This window comes from Oenanthe melanoleuca, chromosome 2, assembly GCF_029582105.1.
Source record: "Oenanthe melanoleuca isolate GR-GAL-2019-014 chromosome 2, OMel1.0, whole genome shotgun sequence".
NCBI classification, from domain to species: Eukaryota; Metazoa; Chordata; class Aves; order Passeriformes; family Muscicapidae; genus Oenanthe; species Oenanthe melanoleuca.
In genome coordinates this window covers 82,181,472-82,207,535 of record NC_079335.1, presented here as the reverse complement: position 1 = coordinate 82,207,535, position 26,064 = coordinate 82,181,472, and the positions used below count along the sequence as shown (strand labels likewise).

Genomic DNA, 26,064 nt, shown 5'->3' with positions numbered 1-26,064 from the left:
GAACCGCGTGTACCCCCTATCAAATTAATTATTGGGAGAAAATTTCCCTCACTAACCACCAGATCCCCATCACCACACCTCGAAAAAACACATCCCATGGGTAGGGAGATGTGGCTTTATCATGTCACGCCAAACTGTGCGTTAGGGAGCAAAGCGCGAGAGTGGAAGCAATGAGCACGGCTTGGAAGCCACGCCTGCCACGGCTCAGCAAAAAGCATCTTTCCCTGCTTCAGGAAGATGGTCGGACCAGGCAGCCTCCAGAGCTGTCTTCCCATCCCAGTCACTATGATCTTCCCAAGTTTGCTTCAAACTATTCGCTCTCCCTTGTGTGTCTGTCCGTTTGAGCTGAGGACATGAATGTCCTTTGTCTCCCTGCGGTCCCAGCTTGCCCCAGCGTGGTTGGGATGACAGAGCAGGTGCCGTAGCAGGGCACGGCCGGCCGAGGCTGCGCTCCCCGCGCGGGCACCGGCACAGCGGAGCGGCTCTGGCAGCAGCCCCCGGTGCCCAAGGCCTGCTGCCTGCTGCCACAATCCTTCCATAGCCGAAACCAAACCGGTTTCGGGGTGGCAGAGGCGGGCGGGCAGCACCTGCCCGCTCCCACACCGCATGCCGCAGCCCTGCCCTCCCTGGGCGCACCGGCGGCGGGCGGTCCGCGCCGAGGAGCGACCCACACGAGCCAGCGCCGCTGCCGCCGCCCCTCCGCCGCTTATTCATCCTCGGCCGGCGCTTATTCATCCTCCCCGGAACGCCCGCCGGCCGCGGCAGGTGGGGCGGCTCTGCGGCGCGGGGGACGCTGGGACACGTAGTTCCTTGGGGCGCGCTGCGGCGGCGCGGCTCGGCGGCGCGGACTACAAGCCCCAGGGGGCCCGCGGGGGCCGCGCCGCGCGTGGGGCGGTGGCGGCGGCGGGAGGTGGTTCCTGGCAGCGCGGCCCCGCGGCTCTCGCCGCTCCCGGGGGCGGCCGAGCGGAAACCCGCCCCCAGCCGCCCGGCAACCAGGAGGGCGACGGCCGCGGCCAGGGCGAGAGGGATGCGCCTCGCCCTGTGCGACAGCGGCGAGCAGCGGCCGCCCTTACTGAGCAATTAGCCCGTCCCCAATCCCCCCCTCGGCAAGCACTATCCCATGCACGCCGACCCGCCGCTGGCAGCAGCGGCCGACGGCTTCTCCCGCGTTGCCGGCGTGCGGGTCGCTTAAGCCATGGGGAATGGGATGAACAAGGTAACCCCGCTCGTCGTCGTCGCCGTGCGCGAGTGCATGTGCCGGGCCAGCGCAGCCGGGGGTGGCGGTCCCTGCCCGCCTCGGGGCGGGATGCCGCGGCGCCCCCGCCTTTGTTTCGCCCCTGCGCCGCGGGCACCGCTCCGGGAACAAAGGCCAGGGCACGAGGGCTTTTCCCTTCGCTTTTGGGGGTCCCCCGCCTCGGGGCGAGGGCGGAGGGACGGAGACCGCGGCCGCGCCGCTCCCTCGGGGCGCGCCGCCTCCTCCGCAGCCGCAGCGCGGGCGGGCGGGAGGGGGGCCCTGGTTTCGGTGATGTGCCTGGGCTTCCCCTTCCCGGCCCAAGCGAGTTCCCTGCGGTCGGCGAGGGCCGCCGTGCCCCCGGCGCCGGGCTGCAGTGGCAGCTCTGTGTCCCGCAGCCCTGGGGCACCCCCTGACCTGCGGCAGGACCCGGGGCGTGGGGCTGCCAGCGAGCGCGGTGACACGAACGGTGTCACTTGGCCAAGGCTCGCTCCGCTCCCGGGCGCGGAGCAGCCGCTGGACACGGGCTGGGCCCGCCCGGGGCCGGTGGGACAGGAAAGCGCTCGGCCCCGGTGGAGATCGCAGGGAGGCAGAGGAAGGAAGATGGATCTGTTTTGCAAAGGGTGTTGCCCTTTTGGCAGTAGGGGGCTTATTGTATGCAGCGGTTCCCCTGGCATGTCATGGTGGTTATCTAGGGACCACTGTGATTTTTCTCAGTATCTCCACCTCTGTTTAAAACCCGGGTTTGAAAGTGTGGTGGCAACTAGCCTTTTATATATAGCTTACTATGAGGAACAGAAGTTGAGTCATCTCCTCTGTCTTGCATCCTGCTTTCAGTGCTTTGGGAGTAGCTTTGCTGTGTGCGTGGCCTCTGACAAAGCAGAGGAGAGCAGCTAGAAATAGCTCTTCACATGTCCCAGTCTGACATCCTTGTCCCTGGTAGTGAGACTGATGTACATCCACAGTGCTTAGTGTGCCACCTGGAAGGGAAAGCCTTTCCATCCTATGGGTAGAGACATTGTTCGGCAGGGAAAAGATCTGGCTGCTGAGGAGTTGAGTTAATGTGTGGGAGGTAGAACCTCCCTTGGTCCTTCCCTCAGTTTTTGCTTTTGAAGTCTGGGAATAATGCTGTGATATTAGCTGCTCATTAATGTTAGCCTTCTAGAAATGGCCAGATAGGAAGAAACTCATTTTAGGCTTCTGGTATGTTTGTAGTATTTTTCTTGGAATGCTTGACATTATCAGAATGTTTAGAGGGATGCAATATGGGATACTTAAGTTGCAGTCTGGGAGAAAAAAAAGCAAAACTAAAAAGGCAACTCTCAGCCCTTTGAAAGCTGCATTACATTTTACTGTGGTACTATGTGGGTAGGAATTGGCAATCTGTGGCTGGCCAATTTGGTCATTTTAATTATGTTAAATGTTGCCGTGGCATGTATCACCTGATGCTTTCGGGACAAGCATAACACTGCTTGGATTTTTCTCCCATTTCTTATGGCTGTAGCCAAGATGTTGAAAAGTTCAGCAGTTTGGGCAGGGCTGGCTCCTTTAAGGAGGCTACAATCATGTTGGGTACTGGCCATCAGGGTTTATATTTGCAAGGGTCCCACATGGTGGTCTGGAACTTGCCACCTTCTGAATGTGTGAAGGATCATCTCTTCCTTCTGATCTTGTGAGCTGGCAAAGCTGGAGGGGCAAGAGGAAGCATGGAGCCATCAGTGCAGGTGTAGGGGGTACTTGCTTGACTCAGTGTGGCCAGTCAATACAAATTGCGTTAGTTTCCACTTGAAGTGTGTTTCTTGTGGTGGAGCTTTATATGGATGGTAGGAAAAAATAATCAGCTTATTTGATGGTGGATTATGTCATTTAAGGAGTCCCTTTGTACTGATGCCAAGGAAAGAGGATTAATGATGGCTTGTAATGGGTGTGGTAAGAAAGAGCTTCAAGGACTGTTGCAGCCTCTGGATGCTGATCCTTTCCTCAATGGCATGGTCCCTTCCTTATTTTTCTGTCCCATGATACTGATGTATTTCATAGCAAATAGCAATTGCACGTGATTTCATGTGGCCATTAGAGTGATAAGGGCTGGAGGCCTGGCATTCTTTTTAGGTGGAGTTTGTCTTTTGTTGCTAATTTTCTCTGTAAAATTAGCCTGGCCTGTTTTGTTTTTTTTTTGTCCTAAAGCCCATCCAAGCCTTTTGACATTTCCCACATTAAACTGAAAGTGTTTCTTCATACATACCTTTCTTATTCTGTTCAGAGAAGAAAAATTGGCTTGTGAATATGAATTAACCTGCCTAGTATTAATTTTCAGTACTTCACCTTTTTTCTTGTATTTTTGAGATGTACAGTGAGTAATGGGGACTTAGGAAATTGTCTTGGTCTGATTTGTGTTCATGCTTAATGTCTAACTTGGACTTGTGTTCAGAGTTCAAGTTGAAGTCTGTGGTTGAAATGTAAAAGGGTGTTTTCCAGGAGCTGAAGTCTAGTGGCTGAGATGGTGACAAGATTTGACTGTCTGTGAACAGGGTCTTGGTGAAGAGCTCTTCCTGAGGTTTAGTTGTCGTTTAGTGCTGTTAAAGTTAACCGACAGTTATTCGTGTAAACTCTTCAGAAGATTTGAGTGTTGTCTCCACAAAAGGGCAGATAAGCCCTGTTGTAAGAGTGGATTCATAAGAAATTTAAACCAGTGTGACTAGTTACAGCTGAGGTAGCCAATTTTATGGAAGTCAGAGAAGCTGTGCCAGTTCATGTCAGCAGCAAATCCCCCTCCCTGATGTGTGCCACTTTCCTGTACTACTGGACAAAGGTAGGCTTGCCTTCTCCTTTTACAGTGCCCAGCCATCCCTGAGAAATCCCCATGGACTTCTCTGGAGTGCCCATAAGTGCTAACACAGCCAGAAGCAGTGTTGGGCAAGGAGTTAGATGCTTTATTATAAGAATTTGTTGGTATAGGAAACAGCAGCTAAGTAGCCCTTTAAGCCATTTTCCAGAGAGGTGTATTGTCAGAAGCATTAGCAGCTACTGTCTGTTCCAGGGCTTGGTCTTTATGGAAGGTGAAGAACATGTGCTTCTCTCATGTAAGGTACAAACTAAGACAGACGTTGGTGTCCTTGTCCCTTGGTTGTGCATTCTTCTACATTGATTTCATGTGGTAATTTTCTCAATGTTTCGGATCATATAAAGAGGCTACTGTTTTTATTCATATAGCAGTGGTTGAGAAGTTCACAAAAACAACCACCTTATTTTTCTATTCCTCTGACTGCCACCCCTTCTCTCTCTCACGCCCCTAGCAGCCATCAGCCTTCAGAGTTGCAGTTACTGAAGGCAGTGTGAGATGACACAGCTGAAAGTTCCCAGCCATAGTCTAGTGATGAAGTATTAGTCAGCATGACATGAAGATTCACTTCTTTCCAGGTAGCTTTCACCCATAGTAATGTTTCTTGCTTCTAGAATGACTAGTATGACAGGGATCACATCTGTCCCTGGTTGCACGATGTCCTAATTACCTGTCTAGCATACAGCATTGCTTCATGGTGCACAAATGCAGACTTCTGGATTTTTCCTCCTTTGCCAACTAGAAACCTCATTTCTGCAACCTCCCCAGTGCTTCTCAGTATCTTTAATTTCTAATGTCAAAGCTTAATGACCGTGACTGGAAATTAGGCTTTTATTCTCTCTTGAGAATGCACATTTGATGCAGAAATAATGTCTGGAGTCTAAAATGCTATAGTCTTCAGCAGTGGTGATGTGATGGAAGATTTGTGCTGCAGATAGGAAATACCAGACAGCTATTTTAAAATACCAGAAAGCCTTTTAATTTTTTTTTTTCATTTTCTATGCTTAAATTGAGGGAACTCACTGGGATGGTCTCATTGGTGAAATTCATTCATGACTTCAGTCCCTTTTGCTTTAAAACATGATTTTGTTTACAGAATTTAGTCTCTTTGGCAATGACTCTTGAGTACTGTCCTCTCTGGAACAGCTACAGGCATCTTTTTCCTAGCCTGTGATGCAGCATTAGAGCTGCACTTCTAGCAGTATCATCAAGAGTGCTGAAATACTGAATTGTCCCTTGAAACTATGAGTCCTGTGCACACAACAGGGGACAGCAGGGTGTTGTAAAGGTTCTTTGCCCTACATGATTCCCTGGCAATTGGAACTGCCCTGGGGATTTTTGCTGTCTTTGTAAAAGCCTTGAGTTTGTACGAATGAAGAGGGAAGGAAAAGAGAGAAAGCTGTCTGAACTTACCTTTGCAAAATGTACAGGTGCCCGTTTGTACGAGACTAAGATGAGCTGCTGTCGATCAGGCCTTAATTTGCAAGCAAGGGTCTACAAGCAATAAGGTACAGCAAGGGTCCCAGAGAGGCTTTCTGTATCAGTGGGGGGAGAATGAGCCCTGTGTTTAGAGTTGGTGTGATAGCAGGCAGAGAGTGATCACCCAGCAAAGCCCAAAGGGAGGGATGTTTGCACAAACCAAAGCTGCAAGGAGTGCAAGAGGTGCTGCAGCCGCTTTCCCCAAGGCTCGATAAATAACAGTGAACATGATGCATTGAGCAGATGAAAGCCCAGAAGTTAGGGCTGGGCAGAAGCTTTACAGGCTCTTCAGCTGGCCCTGCTGAGCTGGGCATGTCAGCAGGAAGGCTGCAGTGAAACGGGAGTCTGTGGCAATAATCCCTGATGAAAAGTCCTTCGTGACTCTCGGGACTTCGCGGCTGCCGGATTGAGCTAAATGGGTGGAGTTTTCCCTTTAAATAGCTGTGCCTGAGAGACTCTTGCTGCTGTTGTGGTGACACTGGGGTGTTGCTAAGGCTATAGGAAGTCAGTGCTGACATATCTGTATTGGTGGTATGCTAAGCATGACTGAAGAAAAATGGATCATACGGTTTCACCACCACACTTCTGATCTCCTCAAAGGATGTGGTGTGGGTCAGAGACTTCAGGTGGCAGAGAACAAAAATCTTGGCCAGCAAATGTGTGTTCGGTGTGCCTGGGAGTTTTTTTGATGTCCTCACTGCTGTTCCCAAGTTGGGAGGGTTATGACAGGGAGGGAGGGGTAGCACTACAGTGTCACCTGCCTCTGTGTCTGTGCATGCACGTGTCCTGAGACGGCACATGCTGGTCCTTGGGCAGACCTTGAAACTCCCCAGTTAGAGAATGTCCTGTAACTGATGCCTGTGCAGGCATCTGAGAGTGTGGGGTGAGTGGGTAGATCTGGGAGAGAAACATGCATTTACAGACTTTCAGCAGTTCCTTTTCTATGTGAAAAGTCGCTGTTTGCAGTGATTTCCTCTAAGAGCTCCACAGAACTGCAGCCCTGACTTGCATGGCTTTGCACTTCAAAAGCCTCGAAGGATGTCATTTTGCAGGGCTTTGTCCAGCTTCCTTAGCAACTTTAGGCAAATCACCTTTGCTGTGTGAAGTTTCATCATTAGTTCCATGAGGGTAGCTCTTACCCTGCTGCGGGGGGCAGGGGAGGGCTGCCTTGCAAGGCTGCTTCATAATTTGTAAACCGCATTTGCTGTCCTTGGAGAGCCTCCATTAAGTGAAAGAATCCCCACAATTAACAACCCTTCTTCCAAGGAATGCTGTCAAAGCTCAGCGTGCCTAGAGCTATCTGGTTTGAGAGGGTTGCAAAGAGGCACGAAATGTTGTCAGCATGTTTTAAATTGCATTTCAATATAGTCTGCTAAAGTAGTATGTTCCATCCTGTATGCAAATTGAACTTTGTCAAATTGTCTTACCACAAGATATCTATATTTGATACTATATTTCTTTCTCACAGATTCTGCCTGGCTTGTTCATTGGCAACTTTAAAGGTAAGATTAGTTTTATTATTATCTCTAGGATTACTTAGCAGGGGTCTTAAGGTGTTGTTTTGCAGGCACTCAGAATTCTCTGGCATCTCTGTAGCATTTTAACCCTATCTTTCTTCATGTCTGGATTCACCTGGTAGCACTTAAAGAAGAACTCGTTTGCTCTCTCCTCTGTGCGCTGTGCTGCAAGTACTTTGAGAAAAGTAAAATGAATACCATCTCCTTGGAGTATGCTTCAGCTGGAATTCCTAAACATTGGCCTGCCTTAAATGATTCCCATGCTTGGCGAGCAAGCCTGTGAGCCAGGCAGATTCTTTATAAGGCTATTGCAAGTCCTCCTTATAAGTAAAGGCTTACTATGCCTGTTGCTCATTGCTTTCATTATTTTGGTTATTTATAACAACTGCTAAAGAGTTCTGTTATCACTGCTTGTGAGACTGATAGGTCTGCTGGTTGCAGCCTGACCACTGATACTCACAGTCTCTGTTGCAGATGTAAGTTTCTATGGATTTTTTTTCCCTCATGCATGAAGTTTATTTTTTGTGTACAGAAGAACAGACACACTTAGAAAACACAGGATGCTTTGTGTAGACGTCCAAATAAATGACCTGTTCTCAAAGCACTCTGTTAGCTGCAGTTCTGGCTGACTCTCCCTACTCAGAAGTAAATCAATTGTGCATGTACAGTTGTACTGATGAATGTAGACCCTATATTTCCTCTGCTTGGGTAGAACAGCAATGCAGGGCTCACATGGGCTCCTGCAATATGCTGTCCTTCCTGGGCTGTCTGATACCACACCCAGTCTGTTAAGGCTGGCAACATCTACACTGGATTTAGATGGTGCTGCACCTTCTCTCTCCCTCGCACACATTCTTCCTTCCTTGCCTCCCCATCCCAAAACCTGTGAGTTCAGTGTTTTTTTCCTGATTTACCTGCTTCTGGATCTGCTGACCCATACTGTGGATCCAGTGCTTTCTGCCCCTTGAGACCTGGAGCTGATCACTTTGGAAGGCAGTCCGGAGGTACACATGAGGTTAAAAGCTGCCTTTTGCCACACCATAAACACAAGTAGGATGGTTACTGTGTGAGGGAGTTAATTGTGCCATGGTAAGGAAAATGAGAGGATAGAGGTGATTTCATGCTGATAATGAAAGGAGAAAAAAGAAAAAATACAGGACAAAATGACAGTAAGGCCAAGAGGGTAGTTTTGAAAGCCCTTTGGATGGACCACTGCATGGTCTGATGACAAAATTAACTAACTTGGTCACAGCCATGTTGCTTCCCCTTTTTGTTTTCTGCTCCTGAAGTAATTCAGGCGAGGGGTGGAATTGGGAGGATGTTGGATAGTGGAGTCCTTTATGTGTCAGGTAGCCTGGCAGGATGGGCCCTGCTAACATGGCTCCCAATCTGTCCCTCTCACCATGGGAGAGGGGAGTGAAACTCATCTGGAGCATGTGTTTGCTGGTGCAGTTGTGTTTTCAGTGCAGGGGAGTTGGCCAGGGCTGTGGAGCGAGTCAGCATCTCTGCCCACGCCAGAGCTGTGCCCGCGCGCTCGCGCTGCCCCGTGTGCCCTGGAACGGCAGCCCTGGAACGGCACGGCGGGTCACGCCTGCCTGGAGAGCAGAGGCGAGCAGCTGGAGTGTGTTTGGGAAAGGGTGCAATGCTTCTGCTTGCCTCCACAAAAGAGAGGAAAGGAGAGTTGACTTTAACCACAGTGTTTGTGTTATGGAGTCTGTTTCTAAAATGAATTAAAAATACAAAAAAAATCCGTTTATTTACTGCTATGACCTTTGATCATATTGCATTTAATCATTACGTTCTACCCTCACAAGTACCTGTTATAATCTCAGATAAGCTACCATACCTGGAGAGGAAGTGATAGGTGTTGCAGTACTTCACTAATATAAGAGCATACTTTTGCAATTCTAACCCTGTTCTGCATCCCAACATTCCCTTGCCTCACTGCTTAGGAGCAGCTGTACCAAGCTCTCTGGGGAGTGGAGTCATCCCAGTTAGGAACAGGTTGTTGGTTAATTACCAGTGTATTTTTCTGGAAGAGTTTGATCTGGATGTTCTTGGGGCGTGTACTGATTTGTGACACTTTTTAAGAAAGTGGCTAATGAGCACTGAGGTTGCCATGAAGGGGATCATTGTCTGAGAAATACTCAGCAGCATGTGCAGTTGGGATTGGTCAGAATGTCCTGATTTGGGCAGCTGAAATGACTAGGTACTTGTGAAGACAGGAGTTTACAAGATTTCTTCCTGTAACGCATTTTTAACCAGTCTCCCATTCTCCAGCTCATGACTATTAGCTTGAAATTAAAGTTGCATGTTGTCAGTAAGAGGAGGAAACACTGAATCCCTGGTGTTGTACATCTTGCCCAGACACAGGGCTGAGAATTCATGGCACTGTCTGAGTCCCTGAGCAGGGGTGGAGAGGAGGGAACTTCTCCTGAAGCTGAGCCAGGGTGATGTCTGCAAATCGCTCTGATCTGCCCTCTGGAGGATAGCGTTTCCCCAGTGGCTCCCCAGGGAGCCTGGGCATGCACAGTTTCCAGAGCTAAATCAAAGCACCACCCTACTCACTCCTGTCTTGGGAGGGAGACCTCTGGGAACACATCTGGCACAGTTCTTTCAGATGGGTGCCTTTCTGCTGAGTGAAAGTAGGATGTTTGAGATGTTGAACACTGATTCTGGAGGGCTGTTATCTGGAGAAGTCATTCAGCAATTGTTCTGATTGGGGAATTATTATTCACCATTCATCTATATTTCTATTTTAGGCCTAGTAAACTTAAATACATTCTATGACAGAGCAGTGACAATTCTGCATTTGACTGGGAGATAAACTGAGGCCCAGAAACAGCTTGTGAAATGAACCTGAGGCAGAAATGGGAGCCGAGCTTGCTGCTTCTTTTTCATTTTCTGCTGCACAAACCTCTAAGCACATAGTCTGGGAGGGGCTTTAACAGCCACCTTAAGGGTCTGTAGGGTAGAAAGTTATGTGCAGTGCTGATTATGGAAAGCACTGAAGTATCTCCTGAAATCTGCTGTGTCCACAGAGCTTGAGTATGTCTCTGAAAAACTTCCCTGAATAAGCACAGATCTTTGCATGTGTTCAAGTGCTTTTTATCTTACAGGCTCTATAAGCATGATTCAGCTCATCAGTAGCACATGAAAAGTGTGGTATGCTCCTGAGAGGGTATATTTGAGATTGCACAGCTAGAGGGCAGAAAAATTCAAGAAGAACCATAGATGTCCATATAAAATAGAAGACAGAGTCTGGTCTGAAAGCCCAGAAGGAAACAGCTCTTGGGATTCTGCTGTGAAAGTGAAGGAGGGGTTATTTCTTTGCAAATGGGAGAGTAGGGGGCTAAGAGGGAAAAATGAGGGATAAGAAAGAGAAAGTTAACTCTTCTTTCTGCCTCTAGTTTTGGAAAAAAATTGTTTTGTTTCGTTTGTAACTTACAGACAAATTGCAGTCCTCTCAAAAGACAAAGAATTTATTGTTTGCTGTGGGTCCACTTGCCTTCTGCACTGGAAACCTGATGTCCCTTGAAAGTCACCTGTGCTTACAACAAAAATGGTTGCTTTGTTCCTTGAGGGATTGACAGGACAGCCTAATTCTCTGCACAAATGGCAAAAGAAATCTGTTTCTTCTGATGAGAGATTATTCTTAGTGGGTGCTCAGTTTGCTTCCAAACCAAGAGGTGTGGCAACAGCAGAAACCAGAGACTCAAGAGTGTTTCTACCTTGAATATTAAAGAGCTTGTGTTCTTCCTCGTTTGTAATCATTCAAGGTTTTTTCCATGGAATATTTGGGGGCTTTTTAATTTGAAGGGGAAAGCCACAATATGAGGTTTAATTTCCCCCAAAGAGTCCAGTGTTGCTGTGGATGATCTGGAGAGTCTTGGGGAAGTTTTTGCCCTTCCCATTACTAAGTGTATAAAAAGGCAATGCCCAGCAAGTAGTTCTGCTATGTTTCTAAAATCAGTTAATTCCTGTTCTCATCTGCTTAGTAATTTTTTAGGTTCCATTTCCTAAGGCTTTTTATCAGGTACTGAAAATAGGAGAGGATGGAGATACCATTTCCTTTTTCAGGTTCAGCTTTTGAGGGAAGACAATTTATTGGTACTCCATTAAACAGAGCACTGACCTCTTTTCCCCACCTTTCTTTTTCTCCAAAAAGGTTCTTCTGAGAGGATGGGATAAAATATATTTTAGAACAAAGTGTGAAGTGGAGACAGGAGAGGTGGAGTTTTTGTTCATGTACACAGTTTTTGTGTGTGTGTCTGTAACTGCACATAACTGGATTCAGGAAGCTCTCCTGATGAGAAACCATTCTCAGCAATAGCTCTTAGTGCTCTGAACCATGGCAGAGGATGTTCTTCTATAGGGGGCTGTCTCTCTATCTAGCTCTCTCTGAAGCAGAAAATAAAGTGTAGACAAAAATATGCTCTATATAATAAAAAAATAAAGGTCTGATAATAATGAAATTATAGTCTCTATACATTTGCAGATTGAGACCTAATGCTGTTGTACTTGCTGGGCTGACTTGCCTTCTCTGAGAGGAAGTCCTTATCCCTCACCTTGCATTTCTGTGGAGGCACTAAAATACTGAAGTAAGAGAGAATGGTTGTAGGTACATTTGAGACTTCACCACTGTAGCATTGGAGTTCTTCAGTCATTGATATGACTTAACTGCAGTGGTTGGAGCTGTGTCTCTTTTGCTGATGGGGGATGGAAGCCCACTGCACTAGGTGATTTGCTCCCCAGCCACATAGTAAGGCTTTCCAGAACTGCAGGGAGACAAATTCTGACAGGCCCCAGTCCCACTTTGATGACTTTGGCATTGCTTTTGCATGCAAGTGTTTGCAGCTCTCTGCATGAGTAGAGGTTAATCTTGGAGTCATAGTATGAAACTGAGGAAAAATAGGCTAAATATGGGAGAGAGAGAGGAAGACTTCCCCAGTGTGAATTGTGTCATTTTGTGTGAGGAGTTTCCCAGAGACTTTACTCAAAACTCCACATCTTCATTAGCTGAGAAGCATTTTGCTGTATGAAACAGAACATTAGGTAACCTGTTGTGAAGAATAATACCACATTTGTGGCACCCTTTAGAGGATGCACAGGAGGGGCTCTGATAGGTAGGTTTAATCTTAATATTTGAAAATGGGGTGTTTCACACTGTGATTTCAAAATGTGAGTCTGCATGTGCTTGTACAGCATTGTGCTACAGCAAAGAAGTTAGAATTGCTGTGGTGATGGTGGTTCTTTTGGGTTTTGGTGGTTCTTTACATAACCTCTGATTTTTTATTTTTATTTTTTATTTTTTTTATTTTTTTTTTTTTTTTTTTGTTATTTATGGTATGAGACTGTGAGTGACAGGAGATCTTATTTGTATTGCTATTTAAATAGCCTTATCTGGAGTATCTGTTGAGACTTAAGGCAGGTGCTGGGGAACCAGGGGAATTTCCCCTTTGTAAACTGTTTAAAGTTTAGATCCAGATAGTAGCTGGGAAGCTTTTTCTTCTCTGCTTTGGTGAATTGAATGGTTATTTCCCAAATACACAAAGGACCTGCTGGCTACCTGGTGATGTAGATGTGGGGTGGCCATTTCCAGCTTGTTTCTAGGAATATCTGAAATCAGTGTATAGCTTTGATTTGCTAAAATTCCTTTAGCCTGAGTCTCTGTTAACTGAAGAACTAAGGTACTTCAGTCTTTTTGAGTTGTACTATGTCTATTAGGCCTTCAAACTGGTTCAAAGCAGTTAGCATTTAATTTGGATCATACCTTCTTTTAATGCAATTTGCCTTGTGTGGCAAGACATTTCTTACCGCATAGGTTATACTGATAATTAGAGATTGGGGTCTCATTGTGCTAGGTGTGCATTAACATCATGAGTTCCAGCCAGCAGGCTCTGAAGTCTGCCCTTAGTCTTTGTAAGGCAGAAAACAGTGAGTTTTTTAGAAGCACTGGTTTCTGGGCTTCCAAATCCTTGCTTGCTTAGGCATTCCCTAAGGAATTGAGACTGTCCTACAAACTGTTAAAAAAATCTGAAGGTCAGGTGGATTAGAGGACCTTGACTGGCCATTAGCATTAGCATTCCTTCTTTGAAATGTTTGTTCTGGGATTTTTAGAAAATTTTATTTGTTCTGTGAAGCTAGGCTTTAATTCTGTTTCAGACAGAATTTGTGTTAATTCTCTACTGAAGGATTAGGCATCTCTACTGATCGTGCAGGCTTGAGCAGTAGTGAGTAAAATTCTTGCAGTTTTGACTCTTTTCTTCATTTTATTAGCTGTAGAGAAGCTTTCATAATTGGATTAGGTTTAAATTTTATTGCTTGTTACTGTGCTCACTTGGATCTTGTCTATGGGGCAGTATAATTAAATGGCCAGCTCTTCTTTGTGATGTAGAAAAGGCATTGAAACTTTATAGTAGGTGGATAACACGACACAAGAGATGCTAATTGAACTCTTGCATGAGCATAAAGAACACACAGGTGATGCTATTATTTTTGTACCTAGAGAGAGCCGGTTTGAAACCTTTGTGGTCAGTACTCTCTTTTTGTGTGCAACTAGGTTAATGTGAACAGATTGTATGGGCAGATTTCAAAGGCAGGTGTTCACATCACAAAACCACTGCTGTACTTGCCATGGTGCACTCTGCCAATCTCAAGCAAAAAGGTCAGAAGTAAATGGGCATACGCTAAATTTTACCTGTATTGGTGGTTCTTTCAGGTCATTTTCTAACATGCTGATAGTTTAGTATGGGGAAAGTTGCTTACTGATGATAGTCTATTTTACCCTTTTTTCCCATAGAATCAAGCCTATGGTTTTGCTGTATTGAGCATCAAGTTTTCATTTGCCCCAGTTTTCTTTCCAGTTTTGAATGTCTGAAACCCCTTGGTTACAGGTCTAGGAACCACCTTTTCACAACTACACTTCCTTGCTGTAGCATTTTGCTTTTTCATACATTTGATATCTTTATCACCTGTCTCTCTTTAGACTTAAGATTACCATTTGTATTGGCAAAATGCACATTTTTCTCTACTGGTTCACAGAAAGTTCACAGAAAGTAAGAATCTTGTTACCCTCTCGGCTTGTCTGCTGAGACCTCAATTTAAGTGATATGGTTGGCTTCCCTTCTCAGACCTGGATATCACAAGGTCTGTTTCCCAAGTGAAAATGTATTCCCTGAAGGGTGATTTGTGGGTAGAGAGGAGGTCAGATATTTCTTGTACAGCTCTGAGTGCAAGTTCAGATGGCCATCACCTGCACACAGGCGTGCACAGACTTACATTTCAGATGCAAAATACATGAAACTTCTGACTTGAGAACATATTCCTGAGTCACTTAAGCTTGGTCTTTATATAGAATATAATTTGTTTTGGAGTTAGAAGTGTGTCTTCCCGCTACCCACTCTGATGATGGTGTTCTAGAACAGCTGCATTTGAGGTTTTGCCTGACTTTATGCAGCTTCAAAAGGAAATGTATCAACAATAAGTAACTTTTCAACATGCACAATGGAAATGCTATTTCAAGAGATTAAAAAAAATTATCTTCCTTTTTTTCCCTTTATCACAGATGCCCGAGATGTAGAGCAATTGAGTAAGAATAACATTACGCACATTCTTTCTATCCATGACAGTGCCCGCCCTATGCTCGAGGTAAGTGTTGTGGGGGACTCCACAGTAAATCCTTACTTTGCAGTTGACTGTCATCTTGGGGTCAATTTTTTGTTCTGTGCAATTGGTGTTTTGAGACTGATTTTCTTGAAAGCTGTAGTTTTGAGAGCCAGGTTTTGTTGTTGCTGCTGTTTTAACAACAAGAAATCTAACTGACAAAGGAAGAGAACTACACTGTCAATCTGTATAACACACTAATGGGATTATGTTATAATTTAATAGTAAAGGTAAGTTTTCTTCTGTGTGGAGTTTAAGCATCATATAAACAACATTCCTTCCCCAGTACTAACCCTTCTTTGTACTTGGGCCCCTTCCTTGAATCTTTATGGCAGATGGGTTTGCAGTCCTTTTCTATGTGAAATAGTCTTATTTAGGCTTGGAGTGTGGGAGGAACCGGTGATCCTCACATAATAGATCTAAAATAGCAGGGCACGTATAGTTTTCAACACTTCAACATAAAGTATTATTCCCTTTTTACTGAAGGGATACTAATCTGAAGACCTGTGTTTGCTGTGTTATCTTGAGCAGGGGAAGGAGCTGGGAACAGGATACAGGTCTCCTTTGTTGGAATGCTGTGTTTTCTTCTTTACATCAGTTTGCCTTGGAGGGGAGTCTGGCTGGGCTTTGCTGCATCTTGAAATCCTGCTATTTGATTTATGTCAGGAACTGTTACCCTCTAAAATTTGTTCATTGCTTCTCTGCATTCCACTTCTCATGAAAACTAGCAAAATTTTGGGTAAGGCAGTTGGTGTTAACCTTCATATGCTGCTGGGAATCTCTGCTTTTCTTTTTCTTCATGCAAAATGTCTCCAGTGATTTCAGTCCTTAAGCTACAGAATTTCCACTTCTCTTAGGCCAGTCAATAGGTAAGCTGAACAAGAGGTGTCCCCAGTAGTCACAATCTACCCCAATATCAAGGTAATGGTGAACTCTGGGTTGACCTTGAATTTATAAGTGTGCTGAAGCAGAGCTTTAGCTGTTGACTTTGTTACACTGTCCATTTGACTGGTGTTGTGCCTGGTTTTTGTTAAGTCTGAAACAGAATGAATTTCAAGAGTGCTCTTAGTTGAAGAGATACACATTTGTGCTGAGTAAAGATGTCATGTTGCCTCTAGGGTGCTGGTCTTTAAAATAGAAGGACTTTTGTTTTGTTTTATCATAAGAAAGCTAGTAAGGCTGATTATGATTCAAATCAGCTGCATCCTCAGGTCAGTGCTTCTGATGGTGGTACTTTTGGTGACCCACACACCACCTTCTTGCTTGTGGTGGTGCATCTGTTCCTGAGGATGCATGGTAAATAGAGCTGGGAGCTTTTGTGGTTTAAATATAACCAGGTTACCATTTCTTCCTCTAGTTACCACCACAAAAGACATGAAGGATTATGTTTACCCAGATCTCTTCCCAGTCTGGGTCACAGCAGTGTCTCAAAAGTTACAGTGGTATATGAACAAACAGTGGCTGGTTGAGGATGGACTTGCTTTAACCACCCCTTGCTTCCAACTGTGCCTTCAATTTTCTCTGCTTGCAATATAGTTCCTTTAAAACTTCTCCCCAGTTCCTGAAGTAGTATAAGGATTTCAAATTCCATTTGTTTGGGAGCTGAGCTAATTTTCATTATCAGTCATGGTCTTACTTCAGTGATTGTTTTCGACTGAATGCTTCTGTTTAAGAACAAGAGCCTAGAAAACTTCTGTTAGGTTTGGTTGCTTCCTTTGTTATTTAAATCCATCCATGTTGTTTACAGCTTGTGTGTCCACATTGTGCTTGGGCATTCTCATGTCCATTGAAATAAAATAGGAATGTTTTCCCTATGTGTATCTCTCATCACTGTTCTCCCCAAATTTCACTCATGGAACATGATTACTTTTGTGTTCAGAAATCATCTGATGTTATTCAGACTTCTAAACATGCAATTGCAGTGATAATGGAATACCTTTTCCCTGAGATTCCCTGTTTCCTGTGTATGCATTTATGAATATGCTATTCACCTGTAAAAAGCTACCCTTGCTTCTGGAGTAGTTGACTTTGTCTTTAACTAACAATATTTTATCTCCAGTATTCCCTAGTCCTGTAGCACATGTAGGAGCCTGTAGGAAATGCTACAATTAATTCATTATACAAAACTTTCTGTGCATGCCAAGGAAGGTAAGTGGTTTTAGACATTGAAAGGCTGGTAGTGTTTTAGTAGCAAGTTATCAAAGAGAATTTGGTCTTTTCTGCCTGTCTGTGGAACAGAGAATATGGATGCATATTTTGGTTCTCAGAAGTCACAGATTACATCTTGCTTGACAGGTTTTGAGGTTTCATCACTGTTTTGATGCAATAATACCTCTAAATACAGCACTTAAAGTGGTCTATCAGAAGTACTGATTTTGTACCCACTGCTGGTGGGTAGAGAATGAAAATACCCAATCTGACTTTGTCATAGTCAAGAATGCAATACTGAAGAAATGGAAACAAACAACAGTCTAGGCAGTGAACACCAACTTGCTACAGATTGTAAAACTATTTTCTGCTGTAGTAACTGAAGGCATTTCCTCTTTCTGTGATGTTACAGGCTGTTTTTACCTGGTTGCTTGAAATGCTTACAGTTTCTTTTAAAAATATGCTTTGCTGTGTGACTTACGTACTGCAGGTTTTGGGTATAGGTTGCTTCAGTTCCTCATAAGTTAGTAAGCTGTTAGAAAATGATTGAACAGTTTCACAACAAAATATTATATTGATTTATGTTATATGTGCCTACTGAGATATACTTTAAAAAAAGTTTTCTTATAGAAATTCAGTTTTGGACATTATCTCAATTATCATTTACAAACCCTTATGGATGTCTGATTCATGGGTGGCTAATAATCAAAGTTTGACCTTAGGAAGTCATGAGTACTTTCAAGCTGGAGTAACAGGAAACAGTAGGTATAAAATTAGTTGGATTCTAAGACTTCTTACACCTTTAGACATGGCTAGCTTGCATTAAGTGCAAGACACAGAATTGTTTGTAAGATTTCAAGTGATTTACACTGGCAGAAATTTGCCAAAATCTGGCCTGAACTATCTTGCCATATTGCCCTTTAGTTCTTTTTGTGTAAAGTGTTTCAAAGAAATTTTTCCTCTAATAAAACCAATTTTGAAATATATTTAGAGAGCATTCTAAGGCTATTGTTCTAATGAAGTGTACTGTTATTATACAGAATCTTAACCAGTTTGGTGAGAATTTTGTAGTTGAAAGATGTATGTTTATAGCTTTTGTGATGGGAATGGAAAACCCAATGGGTAGCAGGCAGCATGTCCAAGAGAAAGGTGCACATGCTGTATGGAACCCGGTTTTTTATTTCAGATATAATGAGTGAGAGCAGTGTCCAACAGCACCATGTGTGCTCCCACAGATGCACAGGGACAGAGCCTTGGTAAATCAAGTTGGCTCCTCCAGAGCGCTTTGGATGGCTGCCCATGGGACACTCACAGATGTTTTATAAATCCACACAAAAGCCATGAACAGAGGAGAATAATTAGGTTTCTTGCCACCTGCTTTTTCTATTCTATTTTTCAGTTAGTTTAGATTTTAAAATCTCTATTCAGAATATGAGACACTGAAAGGTAGATGGGGAAATGTCTCCAAGTGTGCTTTAGATAATAGCATGTCTGGCAGTGACCTGTAGGATCCATCCAACAGGTTGTCTCGTATCTGGATTTCTATAAGGCCTTTCACATGGTACCCCAAAACATCCTTCTGTAAATTGGAGAGATGAATGTGATGGCTGGACTGTTTGGTGGATGAGGAATTGGTTTTATGGTCACATCCAGAGGGTCAATAGCTCAATGTCCAGATGTAAACCAGTCATAGTGATGCTCCTCAGGGCACCCTGAGTGTTGGAACCACTGCTGTTTAATGTCTTCATCAATGACATAGACAGGGAGATTGTGTGCACCCTCAGCACATTTACAGATGTCCAAAATTTTTGTTCCAGTTGCTCAGAGTAAAGTATGTAAAGGTAAATCTTGTTAACCTTAAAGAGAAGAATATGGTTGCAGGTCCATTGAGATGTTTGTCTCTGGATTTTTCAGGTGCTTAACCCTGTTCTGGGGGTGATTAAATGGAGATGAATGTGGGCACAAGCTAAATAGACTGTTGATGTGGACTGTGCAGCAGCTTGAAAACAGATGCATCTCATTCTGGAAAGTGTAGACTGTGGTGGACAGTCATGTCTAAGCAGCTGAATTTACAAGCAGTGTTAGTCCTCTCATCATTCCTCCCCACAACCACAGGTTTAAATGCTGGTAGAAGGAAGAATGCTTCCTGTGCTGCATTGGGCAGTGGTTGCTGTTTGCAATGCAGGAAGGAGAATGGTGTGAGTCCTGGGAGAGGTACTGAGTTCTTCTTGTCAAGAAGACCCTGTCCCAGAGAGGCAGGGATGGATAGGCATTCTGTGGGTCCCCATGTGGAAAGTCCACATCAGGAGTGCCTGTCATTGTGGCTGGCCAATGACGTGTCACAGATTCAGACTGGAAGTAAGCAAGACTTTGGCTGTGGGGGTTAGTAATTGCTGGAGTATATTTCCAGAGGTATAGGTGTGTTTTCTCATGTGATGCATTTTTGTGTGGAAGTTGATTCAGGTAAGGTTATAGTAGTCTAAGCTTTGCATTTTAGAGCCAGAGCATTTCACAGTCCTCAGTCTGTCTGAGGTGCCAGTTGTGGTGGCTGTTGTGAGCACGGCAAACACCTGTCCATCAGTCAGGAAATGGACTGAAACCAGCAGCTTCTTTCTCACAGTCCACCACACATTTGTCAGTTACCAGTAATTCTGCTGCTGCTCTTGACCTGCACCAGAGGTTTGATCTAGTAAATAAATGTATGAATCCCATTACCAGTCGCCTGTGGTTGTGGAGTCCTTTGGCATTAATTTATTTATAGCATTATCATTGTCAGACTGACTCCTGCTGTGTCACAGGCAGCTTTTTATGCTGCACTCATCTGGTAGACATCATGATGATCACAGTAATGTAGATTTTAAATCAACAAGAGTTTATGTGGGCATGCCTGTACAGTCTCCTGCCACAGAAGTTCTCTGTTGTTCACTCTGTTAGTGAGGAACTGTATGAAGAGTAGCTTTTTGCATGTGTGCTGCCTCTGTATGCATGTCAGTTTTATTTTCTTTGTTTTCTGTGGCTACAGAATATTTGTTTGGTTTTTATTTCCAGTATGTTGATTGCCACTCCCCCTCATTCTGCATAAGTGGACAGTTATCTGTTTTTTCTTTGTATTCTGATGCCATTAACAATATCATCTTAATCTGGTTCATGCTATCTCCAGAGCAGTGGTTTTCCCCTGTTTTTTTCCTGAATTTGACTACCTAAATGCTGATATAGTAGGTGGGTGGGAGGGATGGGGGAGGCAGAGAAAACCTGATTGCTGACTGAGCTATTATGTGCAGTTTTGAGCACCACAATATAAAAAAAGACATTGAGCTATTGGAGACTGTCCAAAAGAAGGGCCGTGAGGATGGTGAAGGGCCTTGAGGGAAAGCCTTATGAAGAATAGCTGAGATCACTTGTTCTGTTCAGCCTGAAGAAGAGGAGACTCAGGGGAGACCTCATTGTGGTCTCAGCATCTTCATGAGGGGAAGTGGAGGTGCAAGTACTGATCTCTTCACCCTCATGACCAGTAACAGGATTTGAGGAAACAGCATGAAGCTGAGTCAGGGTAGGTTTAAGTTGATTATCAAGAAAAAGTTTTTCACCCATAGTGTGATTGGGCACTGGAACAGGATCCCCAGGGAAGTGAGCACTGCACCAAACCTGTCTGAGTTCAAAGTGTTTGGAAGCGTGTTTGGAGAGTGCTTCCAAACACTCAGAGCACATGGTGTAACACTTGGGGAGTGCTGTGCAGGGCTGGGAGTTGGACTGAATGATCCTGATTGGTCCCTTCCAACTTGGCACCACAATCTATGATTCTATAATCTTTTTTGTCCAGTCTATCAGCTTATGCAGGCAGAACAACTTAAATGAACTGTGTCTTTGGAAATAAAGAACTTCTCAGCCAGGTTGTCTTATAAAGAATTTTAGATACTTTTTTGCTTTCAAATTCTAAAATTTTTATCCAAGTAGAAATAGGTTTTCAAAGACTCAGTACTTAAGAAGCTGAACTAAAAGGGAACAACAGGGTTAAAAAGCTCTGTGGTGATCTTTTAGAAAAATGTTTCATACTCCCTGAGTAAACAGTCAAATGCAGTAATAGAATACAGGCAATGAAAAGATGCTTTAACTGGAATAGAACAAGTAAGTGAGGAATAGAAGTTGTAGAAAAATAAGGATGTCATGGAGAAGATGTATAACTTCACCAGATTTATCACTGCTGAATGCTGTGATATACCTGTTTTATGAGGTATTAAGGATGAGAAGCTTGCAGCTGGGGAAATCACAAGAGGAAGTGCTGAATCAAGATTTTGAATTTAAAATAAAGTGTACAACTGGCTGCTAAATCGAGACCTTTGGAAGAAAGTGAAGAGCTAAATAACTGAACACGTATCAAAAACTGAGAAATGTTTATAAGATCAAATGGTCATAGCCTGAAGACCTGATATAGATAATGGATTCATACCAGCTTGCATTAACATCTGGAATCTTACTTCGTGTTTCTCAAGCCTGGCTGTATGTTGTAAGTCTTAATACAGTTTTAGCTGAGCTTGATAATCTTGCATGTTTACCCATGATCTTTAGACTATACATGTGTGCTCTTTTAGAAATGGAAAGCAAAGTCAGGTATTTTAGAAGAACTGAACTGGCAGCTCTGGCACAATGCAAGTAATCTGGTTAGCACAGTTTGTGGATTGCATTTTTGCAACTATTTAGGTTCTGACTATAGAGACCTATGATATCTGCTGTTAGCACTTAATGTGATGACTTTGGCCAGGGAACTTTGACCTTATCTCCTTAAAGTTTTCTGATTCTTTCCTTCTATCATAAATTTGGGGAAACTTCTTTCCCGCTTGGCTGCACTTTCTGGATTGACTTAATGTTTTTATGTGTGTATATAACAGGAATTACCCTGTACTTAAAAAACGAGAAAAAAAATCATGTGTTATGCCCCAAATTTCTCCAGCTGATAACTTTGGAATTGCTTAAAGCTGCTTTAGTGATTTGTTTTATAGTCATAGATTCATAGAATGGCTTGGGTTAGAGAGGAATTTAGAGACCATCTCATTCCAACCCCCTGCTGTGGACAGGGACACCTTCCACTACACCAGGCTGCTCAGAGCCCCATCCAGCCTGGACATTTCCACAGCTTCTCTGGGCAACCTTTTCCAGTGTCTAACCCTCACAGTAAAAAATTTCTTCCTAACATCCAATCTAAACCTACTCTCTTTCAGTTTGAAGTGATTTTCCCTTGTCCTATCACTACATGCTCTTGTAAAAAGTCCTTCTCCATTTTTCTTGTAGGCTCCCTTCATTGACTTGAAGGCCACAGTTAGGATACCCCAAAGCTTTCTCTTACCAGGCTGAACAATCCCAATTCTCTTAGCCTTTTCATTTAGGAGGGGTTCTCCATCCCTTTAAACATCTTAGTATCCTTCCACTGAACTCACTCCAGCAGGTCCATGTCCTTCTTGTGCTGGGGCCCCAGAGCTGGGTGCACTTCAGGTGGGGTCTCAGCAGAGCAGAGCAAAGGGGCAGAATCCTCTCTCTTGCCCTGCTGGCCCTGCTTTGGATGCAGCTCAGGATGGTGTTGCTTTCTGAGCTGTGAGTGTGCATTTCTGGGTCATGTTGAGCTTCTCATCCACCAGCACCCCCAAATCCTTGTAGGCAGGGCTGCCCTTGGTCTGTTTATCCCTCACTCTCTGAGGACTATCCTCACACTGGATAGTAGTCCAGAAAGCATTTGTCTGGACTATCACTGATTAACATGAACTAAATAAAAAGGGAAGTACTGGGAAATCAATCAACTGTACTTATTTTTAAACAAAACACAAAATAACAACATATATTTATTCTGGAGAGATTCCTTCTGCTCAGGAAGTGAAAACAAGTCAATCTGTTAAAAAATCTGTATTGCAATATTGAATAGCATGCAGAAGTCTTGAACTGTAGGAGGCCTTTCATATATGAAAAATGCATCTTGATGGCATGACAAGTGAAGATCCTGCTGGGTATGACTGGGCAACATGTTCTCTGCACAGGCTCTGTTGTCATTGAGATCCAACCCAAATACTTATGGAAGCTGTTAAAGAGGGAGATGGCAAGACAGCCTTCAAATTCAGAGGTACTAATATAGCAAGGTTTTGGCTGTCATATAAAGACCAGCTCTACAAATTAATAATTTAGTCAACTTGGACTGTTGCATTTCCATCCGTAGCATTAAACTCCTGTATCACCACTGTTAAAAGCTGTTGGTTTTCAGCCATTGTGCTAACTTAAAGAGAAAGTGTACAAGCACTTCTTCAAACAAAAAACCTTAACTTTCCTTTGTGATGTTTCACTGTCTTTTCATGGTAAGGGTTTCACCTCATGAGATGTTTCAGAAGACCATGCTGAGCAAAACAGCTACCATTTTTCTTTCAGGTATAGCAGCACCAGACGATTCTAGTTTGAAGTAATGCCTCGTCTGGCATTGATTCTGCTTGTGAAGTTGGGAGCTCTGACTAATTTTTCAAATTTTACCCCAGTATCCCACTAAGAAGCCACCAAAAGACTTCCACAAAGCAGCTTTTAAAGTGTGTCAGGCCAGGCCTTCACGATGGGGTAGCCCTGGCAGAAGCTGCTGTGGTGATGCACGAAATTAGTTCACGGATTGAGTTGCTCATCACACACGTGTGGAGGGAAGCACGTTCGTGTCATGGCAAGTGGCAGGGAAGAGAGGATGAGGACTCCTTGGAGCTTTCAATGGTGAGCTGTTTGCATGAAAGATGTTGAGACCAGTACACATCTGGTGTTTCTAATTGCTTGGTTATGGTGTTAACCAGAAAAGGACAATGTTCTGACCTGCCTCTGCAGAGGACATGAAATGGAATGTGTTAACCCACACTTCTAATCACAGAATCATAGAATGGTTTGGGTTGAAAGGGACCTTAAAGATCATCTAGTTCCAACCCTCCTACCGTAAATGGGCAGGAGCCCTTTCCACTAGACCATCCAATCTGGCCTTAAACATTTCCAGGGATGGCGAATCCACAACTTCTCTGGGTAACACGTTCTAGTGTTTTATCACCCTTGCAGTAAAGAATTAATTTCAAGTATCTAATCTAAACTTGTTCTCTCTCAGATTGAAACCATTGCCCTTTGTCCTGTCACTATGTGCCCTTGTAAAAAGTAATGTGAGCATATTCCAGAGGTGTAGTGTTCACGTTCCAGCATTCCCTTAAAGAAACAGGCTGTTGTGATATATTGTTTTATTTTAGTACTCAGAGACCCTCTTGAGGGTTCAGGGATCAAGTGTGATTGGTAGTGCTCAGATATGCCCTGACATGCCTGGGAGCTTGAATAAGTCATGTAGTCAAGGCAGGCTAACAAAGTCTTTCCTCTCAGCTGAAGTCCTGTAAATCATCTTGGCATGTCCTTAACTAGATAAACCACAATTTAATACAAACTCAGTGTTTTCTCCCACTCTACATTCCTTCATGTGAGACAGGCTAGAACTGGAATTCAGGATTAGAATTAGAAATAATAACTAACAGCTCTGGGCAATTATAAAATCCTTAAATTTTCAACATTTGTCTCTTTTAATTTTAGAGAGGAGAGATTGGGAAAGAGGGTTTCAACAGGACACTGTATTTGTGATTCCAGCTTTAAGGAACTTTTCAGAAGTGCCATTGAGACTACTTGCTAAGAAAACTATGAACCAGCATTTTAAAAAACTCTGACACTGTATTATTCCTGATAGCACAAACGAAATGTATGAATTCTATTGCAGGAGCATCCCATTTGCTCATTTGCTGCTGTCCATATTATTCATGTAATTGCAATTTCGTTTATAATATTTTTCAAAGCCAAACCTGAGTGTGTTGTTAGCTAAAGTCAATTAGTGGTTGTCCTCAGCTGAAACACAAATGCATTTTCTATGAGTCATTAATAAAATCAGCACTAATGGTGATTGCTACAGAAAGTAACTGAAAGGACAAACAAACGGTTGAACGGTTTTCAGTTTAGCAGGTTCAGTTCGGTGCATTACTGGACTAACCCTTTATAAACTCTTGTTGGTTTGGCTTGAGGAAGCTTTGTGCTGGCTGTTTCCCACTTTAGCTTTTTTGCTGAAATGCCCCTAAACAAAAATAAATCCTCCTGTCCTCATCTGTTGATGTGACGACTCAAATTAACACATGGTTTTTGACTAACCTGAAAGAACTTGCCAGGTGCTGGAGGTTTTCTATTTGCATCTTAGTTCACAAATATAAGTTTAGGGTTTTATGTTAAAAAAAAATTTCTTGGAAATTGTTGATGGTATCTTTACATAAATTTAAATAGAGAAGTTTTATGCCAAAAATACAATACTGCTCTTTTTAAACTTTTTTTTTAAGGACCCTTCCCCCCACACTCTGCTCTTGGAGAGCAGAAATTTTGTAATTTGAGGTTCTTTACCCCTCTCCTCAACTTTTCAAATCTGATACTCTAGATTCAGGCTTCCAGTGCTAACTAGATCCTCAGAAATGTATGTACGGCACTGGCAGAGGTGATATTCTGAAAAACGTCTGTAAAAACATTACTTGAAAAACCCACTGAACATGAAATAATGAGTAGCATTTTTAGTCCTTATTCTCATGCAAGCTATTTTGCAAGTGCTTATTTTATATAAGAATAACTGGACAGTTTCCCTTTACATATAAAGCATATATTAGTATAACTAAGATATAATCAAACTGATTATCATTCTCAGTGACTTCAGAATATCTTTGATCATTGCAAAGGAGCAGCCATCTGTATAGATGCTGCATTTGTCTTACAGTACTTTTCACATTTTATCCTGTTCACTGAAATAATTCTTGGTATTGTATGATTGAGTTTGTGTGTGCTTTGCAAAGATCCTGTTTTCAGTCATTGACCCATTAGTTGACGTTTGGCACTTAGAGATATGTCATTCTGCTACTGCAAAGTTCTGCAAGTTCTATCAAAAAACCCCAAAGTTTTTACAAGTTCAGTTAAAATGAAGTTGGAGTTTTTAAAATAAGATTCTATTTAAGTAGAATAGAAACAGAGTTTTCCTTATCCTGGACTGTTATGTTCCTGAGCACTGAAGGAAATACAGGATTTAATAAGCTTTTTTAAAAGCTAATGACATTGGGAAGGTCTTGTTCTTTAGTCTTGCCGACTTTTCCAAATGTGACATAACTGTTCAGTTTCCAGTCTTA

At 43.5% G+C, this 26,064-nt stretch overlaps 1 protein-coding gene across 1 annotated transcript in view; it reads left to right on the top strand.

The window, feature by feature from the left end:
- Window positions 1–879: 879 nt before the first annotated feature.
- Window positions 880–26,064, top strand: part of DUSP22 (dual specificity phosphatase 22) — a 43,062-nt gene continuing 17,877 nt past the window's right edge. Inside the window, exons 1-3 of the mRNA XM_056483868.1 lie at window positions 880–1,216; window positions 7,018–7,051; window positions 14,634–14,716. Of these exons, the coding sequence (XP_056339843.1) occupies window positions 1,196–1,216; window positions 7,018–7,051; window positions 14,634–14,716 (138 nt within the window). The 5' untranslated portion in view covers window positions 880–1,195. The remainder of the gene's footprint in view (window positions 1,217–7,017; window positions 7,052–14,633; window positions 14,717–26,064) is intronic.